The sequence below is a fragment of the Culex pipiens genome, chromosome 3 (genome assembly GCF_016801865.2).
Source record: "Culex pipiens pallens isolate TS chromosome 3, TS_CPP_V2, whole genome shotgun sequence".
In the NCBI taxonomy this organism is placed as follows: Eukaryota; Metazoa; Arthropoda; class Insecta; order Diptera; family Culicidae; genus Culex; species Culex pipiens.
This window is the reverse complement of record NC_068939.1, coordinates 169,193,786-169,205,540: the sequence shown is the minus strand read 5'-3', so window position 1 is coordinate 169,205,540 and position 11,755 is coordinate 169,193,786. Positions and strand designations below refer to the sequence as shown.

Genomic DNA, 11,755 nt, shown 5'->3' with positions numbered 1-11,755 from the left:
CTAAAAGATCAAAACATTTTTATAAATTTTCAACGTAATAAAGTTCAATTCTAAAATTTTCAAAGCCCTTAATTTTTTTCTGTTTAAAAATAGAAATTCTAGGATGTAAAATTCATTTATTTAACAAAATCCTAAAATTAAAAAAATGTTTTAAAAAATTTAACCAGTTTAAAAAAATTCAACGTTAAAAATTTTAAAAAAAATATGAATAATAAATAGTTAGGCCGATTCTAAAAAATTTCAAAGTTTAAATTTAAAAAAATCTAAACATTTTTTTGTTATATTTTTAAAGTAATAAATGTTTAGGAAATTTTTAAAAATTTATCAATTCTAAAATTTTCTAAGCTCTAGAATTTTTTTCTCATTCTAAAATAAAAATAAAAATTTTAAGATGTAAAATTGATTTATTTTAAAAAATCCACAAAAAAACATTTAAAATAATGTGACAAAATCAAAAATATTTAAAATTCAGGCCGTTTACAATATTTTTAAAAGTTTAAATTTAAAAATCTAAGCATCTAAAAAAATTCATCAATTCTAAAATTGTCAAAGCTCTTTCAAATTCTTTTTTTTTATTAAAAATAAATACAATATAAAAATTTATATTTTAAATTTATTTAATTGAACAAAATCCTAAAATTAAAAAATAATTGACGTTTTAAAATTTTATACAGATTCAAGAAAATCAACGATAAAAATTTAGAATAATGTGTAAAAATCATAAATATTAAATATTTAGGCCGTTTCTAATATTTTTCAAAGTTTATGTCGCTTTCTCCCTTCAAAATCGGGCAGAAAAATCAAGGGGAATTTTTTTAAATGGAAGTAAAAGTTTTAATGGAAACAGGAGTCTAGTCTACTGAAAAAAAAATTTAAATGCATTTTCCTGCGTTGAAAATCATATTTAACATGTACTTTGACATTTTGCAAATCAACTGGGTTAATGTAAAATGCATTTTTTAAACACTGTTTATATTCAAATGTTATTTCATTTTATTGTTTTAACCACGCCCCCTCCCCCCACTAGACTTTGGTAAGAGTCGAGGGACATATTATACTTAAAAAAATACAGAAATTCATACATTTAAATAATTTTTGAAAATTTTAATGATTTCAAATAATTTTAAGGATTTCTAAGATTCAAATAATACAAAAATTGCTCAACATTTAAAAATTTCAAGGTTTTTAAAAATGATTTTTTTAAAGAATCTTCATAATTTTTTAGAACAAAATAAGAGATTTGGACATAAAAAATGTATTTATTATTATAAACTTAAAGTACCGTCATCAGGGGTGACATTGGGCCTTGGGGCTGAGATTGGGTCATACAAATTTCTGCATTTTTGTATGACCTAATCTCACCCCCTCACACCCAATGTCACCCCTGATGATGGTATTAAAGTTTTAAAATTTTTGGATTCTATGTACTTTTAAATTCAAATTTATATAATTTTCATATTAAAAAAAAAGGTTTTTCCACGATTTTTCATGCCTTTTTAAAAATGTACTTAAATCTATTTTTCAAAAAAAAAAACTAAATTTCAATGGATATTCAATTGCAATCCGCTCAAATCAAAATTTTTATTTGAGCGGATTGCAATTGAATTTCCGTTAAAATTTTTAGGTTTTTTGAAAAATACATTTTTGCTCCCTTATTTTTCGGGTCGATTTTGAAGGTGGTGATTATCAAAATCTATCTTTAACTAAAGTTGTTTGGAATTATTCAACACACTGTTCAGTTTTTGATTCTAAGTTGAAAAGTAAAATTAAAAAAATCAACCTTCACCAAAAAGAAAACTACTCATTTCCAGTCCGGACTTTAGAGAACAGACTTCACGTCAACTTCACGAAGTTACTATTACGATTAATTGCGAATTTTGGTTTGTGAGTCGGTAAGTAATTTTCTTCCATATTTTAGCTGATTTTTCTTCACATTTTTATCATAATTTTTATCCCAATATAGATATCTCGACACAGTCTTTTGGCATTTTACCTTCAATCTAAAATGGCGAAAAAGCAGAAAAAACGTGTAGAGCAGAACTGCCGTGACGTGGTCTGATTTAGATTATTTTTTTTAAAGAATAACTAAAGAAGCCTTTCGTTGTGAATGTGAGTTGGACTAAGCGGAGCCAATGTAGTCAGATTGAATCAATCCAGGGTTGTGGGTTGTTTGGCTTTCAGACTTTTGGATATACCAGAGTATATAGATTTGAAAAAAAGGTCTCTTCTTCAAAGGCAGCACACAGATTCATCCCTCAAATACTTGCGTACTCGTACTCATCCCGCAGTAAAAGTCAAAACTTATACAAATTCTCGAAACAGAAAATAATGCATTGTTGGCAGCAAGTGGGTGGATTTTTGGCGAATTTTTATCCCGTTGATGATTCAAAGTAACTCGATGAAACCTGCATAATAATATATCGTAACAAGTACTTACTGAAGTCCGCATTCGAGAAAAGCTGTGCATGAACAAGTGTCCAGCGTTTTGCATAACTACAAGGAGTTTAGTGAAGACACCCACCATCATGTTGATTTAACTCTACACTGAAATAAACCAGCACGGCTCTGTAATTAGAGTAAATTTTCTCTAATCCCCGAATATTTGCTTTCTTTTAAAATAAATGCGAAAGTTTGCACATTTTTCTTCATCCTTCTATATTTTCAAAACGCGACAAAAATGCTAACTCTACACGCCATCCCCCACCACCCTTTAAGCCAACTTCGTCGGCTTCACAAAGGTGCGCTTTCGCTTGAGCTTCTTCCGCGTCAGCTCGAGCTGGTGCAGCTGCGAGTACACCTCGGCGAAGATCTCCTTCTGCTCCTCGTCCGGAATCGTTCGCCGGTACTGCTTCATCAAGTCGTACCGCTCCCACGGAGTGGCCACCCGCGCCGCCTTGCGTGCCTTCTTCTCGTTCGTGTGCTCGTCCACGTTGGCCACTCCGGCCAGGTTGTGCCGCTCCCAGCGGGCGTACCAGGGCCGCGGCTTCAGTGTCACCTTGACATCATTCACCGGCACCGGCGCTCCCTCGGGCAGAATTTCCGCCTCCATGTTCAGGTCGAACGTGCTGTACTCGTCCAGGGCGTCACGCAAGTAGAGCAAGTGTTCGTCCAATCGCTTCTCCAGCCGCAGCACTTCCACCTTCAGCAGCGTCGGATCGTACATGTCGTACATCACCTCGACGCCCTGGTTGTCCACCACGTTGCGCAGGATGAACCGCGCCCGGAGGCCACACTTTTCGCGCAGAATACAAATGCCCAGAAAGCGCGACGTCTTTCCCACGGCGTGAACGTCCGAGCACGTGACGGCCACCACCGAACCGACGTAAAACTCCGGAATGTCGATGTTGGCCCGCCGGTCCAGCATGTCCAGCCGTTCGAGCTTCTCGCGGATCGGGTTGCGCCATTCGATCTTGGGGTCCGGCAGAAACTCCTGGTACACGAACCGGTAGTCCGGCGGGACGATGCTTTTCCGCTCCGAGCTTCCACCGGAGGTCGAGGAGGTGGTAGTGGTGGCTGAAGGGGTGCTCGTGGTGCGTGGTGCCGAGGGAAGTGGTTCCGGTTTGGTGGAGAAAGACACTGGACCTGGGAGGAAAGGTTGCAAATCGTAAAACGAAGCAGGCTACTCCGAGAGGAATGTTACCTAATCGCCGGGTGAAGTTTATCCAGGAAAATCCGCCGGTTAAGAGCCTCTTTTGAACGATATTCATTGTGGCTTAATTAGTTGCACTTATTTTGAGTTAAACTTGTTGAAAATTGCCAGAAACTAACGCGAAAATAATTATTGATACAATTATTGATATTTTTTGGTACCACACTCAATTGTAAACAATCGCACACATTTTTCGCTGTTTTGAATTAAAATGTCAAATAAGAACCAGTGTTGCCAAATGATGCTCATCTGTATTCGAGGGTTCAAAAATCTGTCGCATTTCCTTTAAAAGCTTCAGAAGCTTAATTTTCAGGCCATAGGGGAAAATGTCGTATTTATTTGAAGCCAGTAGAACTAGATTTTCGCTTCTACATTTTAAAACTCCATGATATTGTAAACTTTCCACCAAATTCTCCACCCTTGCAAATCATAACTGCACACCAAATATTTGCACACTTGAAATCCTACCCCTTCTCCCCCCCGCTTGCCTATAGTGGTGCGTGTCTCGACTGAGCTATGATGCTTTCGAACACTTTAGAACAGTTTCAGACAGGGTAGTGTGTCTTAGACAGTTTTTTTTCTGCTGTAGTTTGAGGTGTGCACTTTTGTATAGAGCTTTCCACAACTTGCACGAATGTCTAAAAATCGCTGCAATCTAATGTTGAGGCACCATCCACGTTGTTTCATATTATCATTTTTTGCACGTTGTGTTACAACCTGTTACAACTGTTAAAAAAATTAAAATTTCAATGAAAATGTAATGTGTTTAAATAAAATATGTCTCGTAATATTGCGGATTTCAGAGATTTTTAGGCAATCGTGCAAGTTGTGAAAAGCTCTCCAACAAAGTGCACACCTCAAACTAAAAAACTATCTAAGACACACACCCTAGTTTGAAACTGATCTAAAGTGGTCGAAAGCAACAAAGCTCAGTCGAGACACGCACCACTCTAGGCGAGCGGGGAGGGGGGGGAAGGGGTATGATTTTCAGTGTGCAAATATTTTGTGTGTAGTTATGATTTGCACAGGGGGAGAATTTGGTGCAAAGTGTGCAATATCAGGTTTTATAAATATTTTGTTAAAAATTTAATTTTGACCACTAGACTTTGGTTAGAGTCGAGGAACATAACCTTCTATAAATTTTCTTTTGGACGCAGCTAGGCAAGCAGTAACATAACCGAGAACATAACCAAACTTTTCGGCGTGGTGGCTGATTGCCATGTGGCGTCCTCTGATCGAGGCAGCCTTCTTAGTGTGCTTTGATTTTTCCCTATACATTAAGCTGGGACCATGAGAATTTCTGCGACGCCGGAATGAATCCGGTTCAAGGCAAGACCAGGGACCTCGGATCGTCTTGCACCATTCGGAGGAATTGTTCCCCAGACCATCCCCTAGAACCCCATGGTATGCAAAAGTCGTCATTTGTCAACGGCTGACTTGTACAGAGCAATTTACCTAAATGCTCCAGTTTTACGGGTTAATTCCCATTTAAACTTGTTCCTGCTCAAGGCAAGCCAGTTTTCAACCAAATGGTCTGAAATTTTGGCCTGAGCCTCCATTTTGAGTACTTTTTCGAGCAATCTCATATAATTTTTGATTTGAGCAACTTTAATTTTTTTGACCCGGGCTTGTGCCCAACCTTTTAGCCCTGCTGGCCAGATTTGATTTTTCTGAAGCAGTGGCGGACTGGAAGTAATGTTTGATAAACGGTGAAAAGAAAAAAGGTACATAAAACATATTTATAAAGTAGTTTTACAAATAAGAGTTATATATTTGAATTTTTAGAAATAAAGATATTTTTTTAAATGTTAATTTTTTCATCATTGTTTAAATTAACTTTAAAAATCATTTAAACGTGTTTGGTCGACGAAATAGTTCTCACATACAACAATATAAAAAAAATCAATATAACATGATTGCTGTTGTTTTGCAATCATAAGTTTAATTTAAACTTAGTTAGTATGATATTTTAAACGAAAACAAATTTTTACGGTGCTGTGCATTTTAATGGTAATATTTTACAAAATAATTTAAAATTATTCAAATTGTGAAAAATTTAGAAAAATATACACATATTTCAATTTGTTGTTCTTTTTTTTAAATATTGAAGTTAATTAAATATATATTTTTGCGTCCTTATGCCATAGGAGTTTTTTTTCAATTTTTGAAAATATATTTGCAATGAACACTGCCCTCGGAGTACTGAATTAACTTATATTTTTTAACCTTTAAAACAAAATTTTATCTCTAAAAAAAACATATTTGTTTTTTCGAACGGCAACTAAATGTAGAATAGAAGAGAATTGGGTCCTAAAATGAAGCTTAGATTGCTGATATTAATTTTTACAGCGATAAAGCTTATTTTTCTGAGTACATTGACCCTTTGTACGACCACAAAGAGTTTAAAATGGATTTTTAAATCAATTTTGAAAAATTAACCTCGCGGTCCTTCTTGACAGAAAAGCTCCTACTTGACAGCTCGTTCCAACGGGGACCATAGTTGATCCATCGAAAAAATGTTGTCTTGTCATTTTTTTTTTTTGCATTAAAATGGAAAAAGTGATCAGAAATGGTTTTTGATCGTGTTTTTTACCGTTGTACATAAAAATTGACATATGGCTTTAGTACCCAATTAAATTCTAACAATAATAAAAATGAGTTTTAACAAATTTGAAACAAAAGCATTTTTAAATGAAAAACAAAAACGAAAAATAAAATAAAAACTTTTTTCTAAATTGTAAAAAAAACTAAATTTCAAAATTCCAGCCAAAATTAAAAGTCTTTGTTTGAATCAAAATACGTCACCCCACATATTTGGAACAGTTAGTAGATCGCCCAACGTTTAAAAAATCCCGGAAAAAGCACACATTCAAATATCAGGCCTGTTTTTTTTAATTATTAAAGTTATGTCTATGTTTAAAATTTGTAACAAACAATGGTTTTTTTGAAAATATTTTTTCCTTTTAGGTTTCACGTCGTTAATATTTGGCAGGCAATGGCCTATATATATTAAGCGCAACGGATTTTATTAAATTAAATTAAATTAATTTCTATTAAACCACAATGGAAAAACAAACCTTAAATTCATTTTTTTTTGATAATAACATCCCTTGCGTTTAATATTTTGTGCAATAATTTGAAATTAATAGAAATATTTTTAAATCCTTAAATGATATGGATTGGATGGATATTTCCATTCAAAATTGAAGTCATTTTGATTATGTTTCTCCTGGGGAGAAACAAAATACAAGTTTTTTTTCCTCCAATCAACCCTCACCACTAATTAATAACTAATGTTCAAATGAAGTTCTAATTAGTTGCGTGAAACTATCAGCCTGTTCATTAGTCATACAGCTCACTTCACACACGTGACAACCCACGCTGGGACCAACCGGCGAAACACGTGTTCACGCGTCCTCCCCTTCTCAAAACAGCCCAAAAATATCCCAAGTGAGACTGATGGACACGTTCGTAAACACTTCGATAAATCTTCAATCTTCGAAGGGCGAGGCCACACAAACCACAAAAATCGGTCATTAATCTGGGGCTAGAATTACTACGTACTACTTGCTGACTTGGGGTGGGCGCCCCTTTTCTGGAAACAATGTCTGAATAGTCTCCGACGAGAGGAAAATAGCAAAAAAAGGCATTCTCTACCATTGAACTTCTCTCCGAGACAAACATTTCGAAACGGATTATTTATGATTTCAATTAATTTTCGTTTAAAATCAGGGTTAAAATTTCTTCATTATCAATTGAATTTTTTTTCAAGCTGAAATTTTATAAATTTTCAGAAAATTTGGAAAAAAAACTCATCTTAATTTCTTTTTAAAATTTTCCCAAAACCAAAGGCGACGATGATAACCACCAACAAGACCACCAACCTTTTTTTTTGGGAGTGAAAAGGGCCTACAACTAATTTCAAATTAGGAAAGTAATGAATACCTTATGGAATACACCCAACGCCAACGACCGAAATGAATTCATTTTTCTTGTTTTCCCTTCCCCTTTTTTCCGGCAAGCCGTGGCAGGACAAACATTCCACCCGACATAGTTTGGGTTTCGGATTTTCCCTTTCGCTTTTCTTTCAAGGGAGGGGAAAGGTGGTCAGGGGCTTTCTGTCTACTTGTGGGACTGCATGTTGCAAAAGTACATCGATCTTTTTGTGCTTTCGTTTTCCTTTCGAACGGGTCGGAAAATTTTGACTGATTCACCTATTAGAATTTGGTTTATTTTAATCCTCATTTGCTCCTATTTTTAACCATTTATTTTTTTCTTTCAAAACTAAAAACTAAAAACTAGAAACTAAAAACTAAAAACTAAAAACTAAAAACTAAAAACTAAAAACTAAAAACTAAAAACTAAAAACTAAAAACTAAAAACTAAAAACTAAAAACTAAAAACTAAAAACTAAAAACTAAAAACTAAAAACTAAAAACTAAAAACTAAAAACTAAAAACTAAAAACTAAAATCTAAAAACTAAAAACTAAAAACTAAAAACTAAAAACTAAAAACTAAAAACTAAAAACTAAAAACTAAAAACTAAAAACTAAAAACTAAAAACTAAAAACTAAAAACTAAAAACTAAAAACTAAAAACTAAAAACTAAAAACTAAAAACTAAAAACTAAAAACTAAAAACTAAAAACTAAAAAAACTAAAAACTAAAAACTAAAAACTAAAAACTAAAAACTAAAAACTAAAAACTAAAAACTAAAAACTAAAAACTAAAAACTAAAAACTAAAAACTAAAAACTAAAAACTATAAACTAAAAACTAAAAACTAAAAACTAAAAACTAAAAACTAAAAACTAAAAACTAAAAACTAAAAACTAAAAACTAAAAACTAAAAACTAAAAACTAAAAACTAAAAACTAAAAACTAAAAAACTAAAAACTAAAAACTAAAAACTAAAAACTAAAAACTAAAAACTAAAAACTAAAAAACTAAAAACTAAAAACTAAAAAATAAAAACTAAAAACTAAAAACTAAAAACTAAAAACTAAAAACTAAAAACTAAAAACTAAAAACTAAAAAACTAAAAACTAAAAACTAAAAACTAAAAACTAAAAACTAAAAACTAAAAACTAAAAACTAAAAACTAAAAACTAAAAACTAAAAACTAAAAACTAAAAACTAAAAACTAAAACTAAAAACTAAAAACTAAAAACTAAAAACTAAAAACTAAAAACTAAAAACTAAAAACTAAAAACTAAAAACTAAAAACTAAAAAACTAAAAACTAAAAACTAAAAACTAAAAACTAAAAACTAAAAACTAAAAACTAAAAACTAAAAACTAAAAACTAAAAACTAAAAACTAAAAACTAAAAACTAAAAACTAAAAACTAAAAACTAAAAAACTAAAAACTAAAAACTAAAAACTAAAAACTAAAAACTAAAAACTAAAAACTAAAAACTAAAAACTAAAAACTAAAAACTAAAACTAAAAACTAAAAACTAAAAACTAAAAACTAAAAACTAAAAACTAAAAACTAAAAACTAAAAACTAAAAACTAAAAACTAAAAACTAAAAACTAAAAACTAAAAACTAAAAACTAAAAAACTAAAAACTAAAAACTAAAAACTAAAAACTAAAAACTAAAAACTAAAAACTAAAAACTAAAAAACTAAAAACTAAAAACTAAAAACTAAAAACTAAAAACTAAAAACTAAAAACTAAAAACTAAAAACTAAAAACTAAAAACTAAAAACTAAAAACTAAAAACTAAAAACTAAAAACTAAAAACTAAAAACTAAAAACTAAAAACTAAAAACTAAAAACTAAAAACTAAAAACTAAAAACTAAAAACTAAAAAACTAAAAACTAAAAACTAAAAACTAAAAACTAAAAACTAAAAACTAAAAACTAAAAACTAAAAACTAAAAACTAAAAACTAAAAACTAAAAACTAAAAACTAAAAACTAAAAAACTAAAAACTAAAAACTAAAAACTAAAAACTAAAAACTAAAAACTAAAAACTAAAAACTAAAAACTAAAAACTAAAAACTAAAAACTAAAAACTAAAAACTAAAAACTAAAAACTAAAAACTAAAAAACTAAAAACTAAAAACTAAAAACTAAAAACTAAAAACTAAAAACTAAAAACTAAAAACTAAAAACTAAAAACTAAAAACTAAAAACTAAAAACTAAAAACTAAAAACTAAAAACTAAAAACTAAAAACTAAAAAACTAAAAACTAAAAACTAAAAACTAAAAACTAAAAACTAAAAACTAAAAACTAAAAACTAAAAACTAAAAACTAAAAACTAAAAACTAAAAACTAAAAACTAAAAACTAAAAACTAAAAACTAAAAACTAAAAACTAAAAACTAAAAACTAAAAACTAAAAACTAAAAACTAAAAACTAAAAACTAAAAACTAAAAACTAAAAACTAAAAACTAAAAACTAAAAACTAAAAACTAAAAACTAAAAACTAAAAACTACATATTTTTCATAAATGAATGTACAAACCCAAAATAAGCAAACAAACCTCTACACGCCACGTTGCCTTGCAGGTCGATTGCAACCATTTTCCCAATCTCGTTTGCGAAAAATAGGGTAAAAACTTCACCACCTCCACACACCGCCCAACCACAGCAGGCCGTGTAAACTCCCTCTGGAACACGTGTTTAACATCAAATTTGCTCGCCCAAGCAAAACTTCTTCATTGTTGCACATTTTCCTTACCTCACACTGGCAACAAAACTTTCGCTGGCAAACGGAAAATGAACGAACAAAAAAAAAATAATGCAGAAGAAAAGTTTTTGCCCCGCCACCAATCCAAAACGTGAACTTTTTTCCCGTCGAGGGTTTTCCACTGGGTCGGTCGAAGCCCGGCAAGTTTGTGGGGCGCGCGGGAGAATCCCTGTTGGTCCTAGCAGGCACTGCCATGCTGAGGTTGGTTGGTAAACGGAGGTGTCTATGATTTTCATTTGCAGCCAAAAAGCGTCAGAAGGACAAACAAACAAGCTGCAGCTCATTTTGGTGGGTTGCTTTGGTGGCACGAGAAACGAGAAAATTCAATTTTGTGGTGTTTGGTTCAACAAGGTGGTACCTGACCTGCGATTGAAAGTCCCAAAAATAGAGCAGCCTTGCATAAGTGGATGAGGATCTTTGGATGGGGTTAATTGGAGTGGGTTGAATGGCCAGGTGAGAGCGACCGACTTCATTAGATTCGGTAATTAATGGTTGAAAGAACACTCTTTTTTTTCTAAAACAACCAATGCGCTTTGGGTTTCCTTTGTAAATTTGAGAAGGTAAACGAGAACTGACGATATTTATTTAAACTGTTGTGCTTTCTGCTGAAGCAATAGCTAAAACTACTTTTTTAAACATTTAGATTGATTTTGAGTGAGTATGTCAAAGAATCATGTGTGAGCGTCACAAATATAATATTTAAAAAAATATCGACATTTTTAAATGGTCTGTGGACCAAATTTGGGCCGTGAGGCCATTTCGAATGGTCTTGTAAAGTTTCCTATTTTTTAAATAATTATATAATTTTGTTGTTGCTATTCGAATTCTTTTATTTCTAAATTACTACTTATATAATTCAAATCAATTCTTATAAAGATTCGAAATAATTTTATTTTAAAACAATTTTTTATTCATCGCCAAAAATAAGAAAGAAGTATTTTTTTATTTGTGAGAATGTGAGAAATTCCATCGTGCCTCTAATGTTGCCGTATTAGCTCTTTGACGGTGAATTACAGCTCATAAAAAGCGTTTTCAACTGGAATCAAGTGATATAGCCCAATAGGAAGTGAGCAAGCAAGTTTTACAAAAAAAGTTTTTTAAATAATGAAAATCTGTAAATTGGATGGAGTAAGAAGCGAGTGCTTAACCTTCCAAACATACGAGAATTTCCGCTACTTCGATTTTTTGCAACACACATTTTTTAAAGTTTGGGATCAAAAATGACCCCAATACTTTTAAAGTGACTTTTTGTATGGACACTCCACTAGGGGCCGCCCAAGGATTATTTGTTTTGTAAAATGTGTATTTATACTATAAATTGAATGTCAGAAAATTTCAAGGCTCTAGCTTTTATATAGCAAAAATTAAGGCGAATTTATCATTCAAAAAAGTCGAAAAGGACCCAA

At 31.5% G+C, this 11,755-nt stretch overlaps 1 protein-coding gene across 1 annotated transcript; it reads right to left on the bottom strand.

Moving 5' to 3' along the window:
- Positions 1 to 2,636: 2,636 nt before the first annotated feature.
- LOC120417646 (39S ribosomal protein L19, mitochondrial) lies at positions 2,637 to 3,798 on the bottom strand. The gene is made up of 2 exons (XM_039579764.2): positions 3,641 to 3,798; positions 2,637 to 3,582 (listed from the first exon to the last, which is right to left on the bottom strand). Exons 1-2 carry the CDS (start codon positions 3,705 to 3,707, stop codon positions 2,711 to 2,713), a joined length of 939 nt encoding a protein of 312 aa, XP_039435698.1. The 5' UTR covers positions 3,708 to 3,798; the 3' UTR covers positions 2,637 to 2,710.
- Positions 3,799 to 11,755: the final 7,957 nt, after the last annotated feature.

Bases quoted from the DNA above. Each gene is read 5' to 3' on its own strand.
- LOC120417646 (XM_039579764.2), bottom strand. From the start codon at position 3,707: ATGAATATCGTTCAAAAGAGGCTCTTAACCGGCGGATTTTCCTGGATA. The intron at 3,583-3,640 runs GTAACATTCCTC...CTTTCCTCCCAG, and splicing joins AAACTTCACCCGGCGATTAG to GTCCAGTGTCTTTCTCCACC.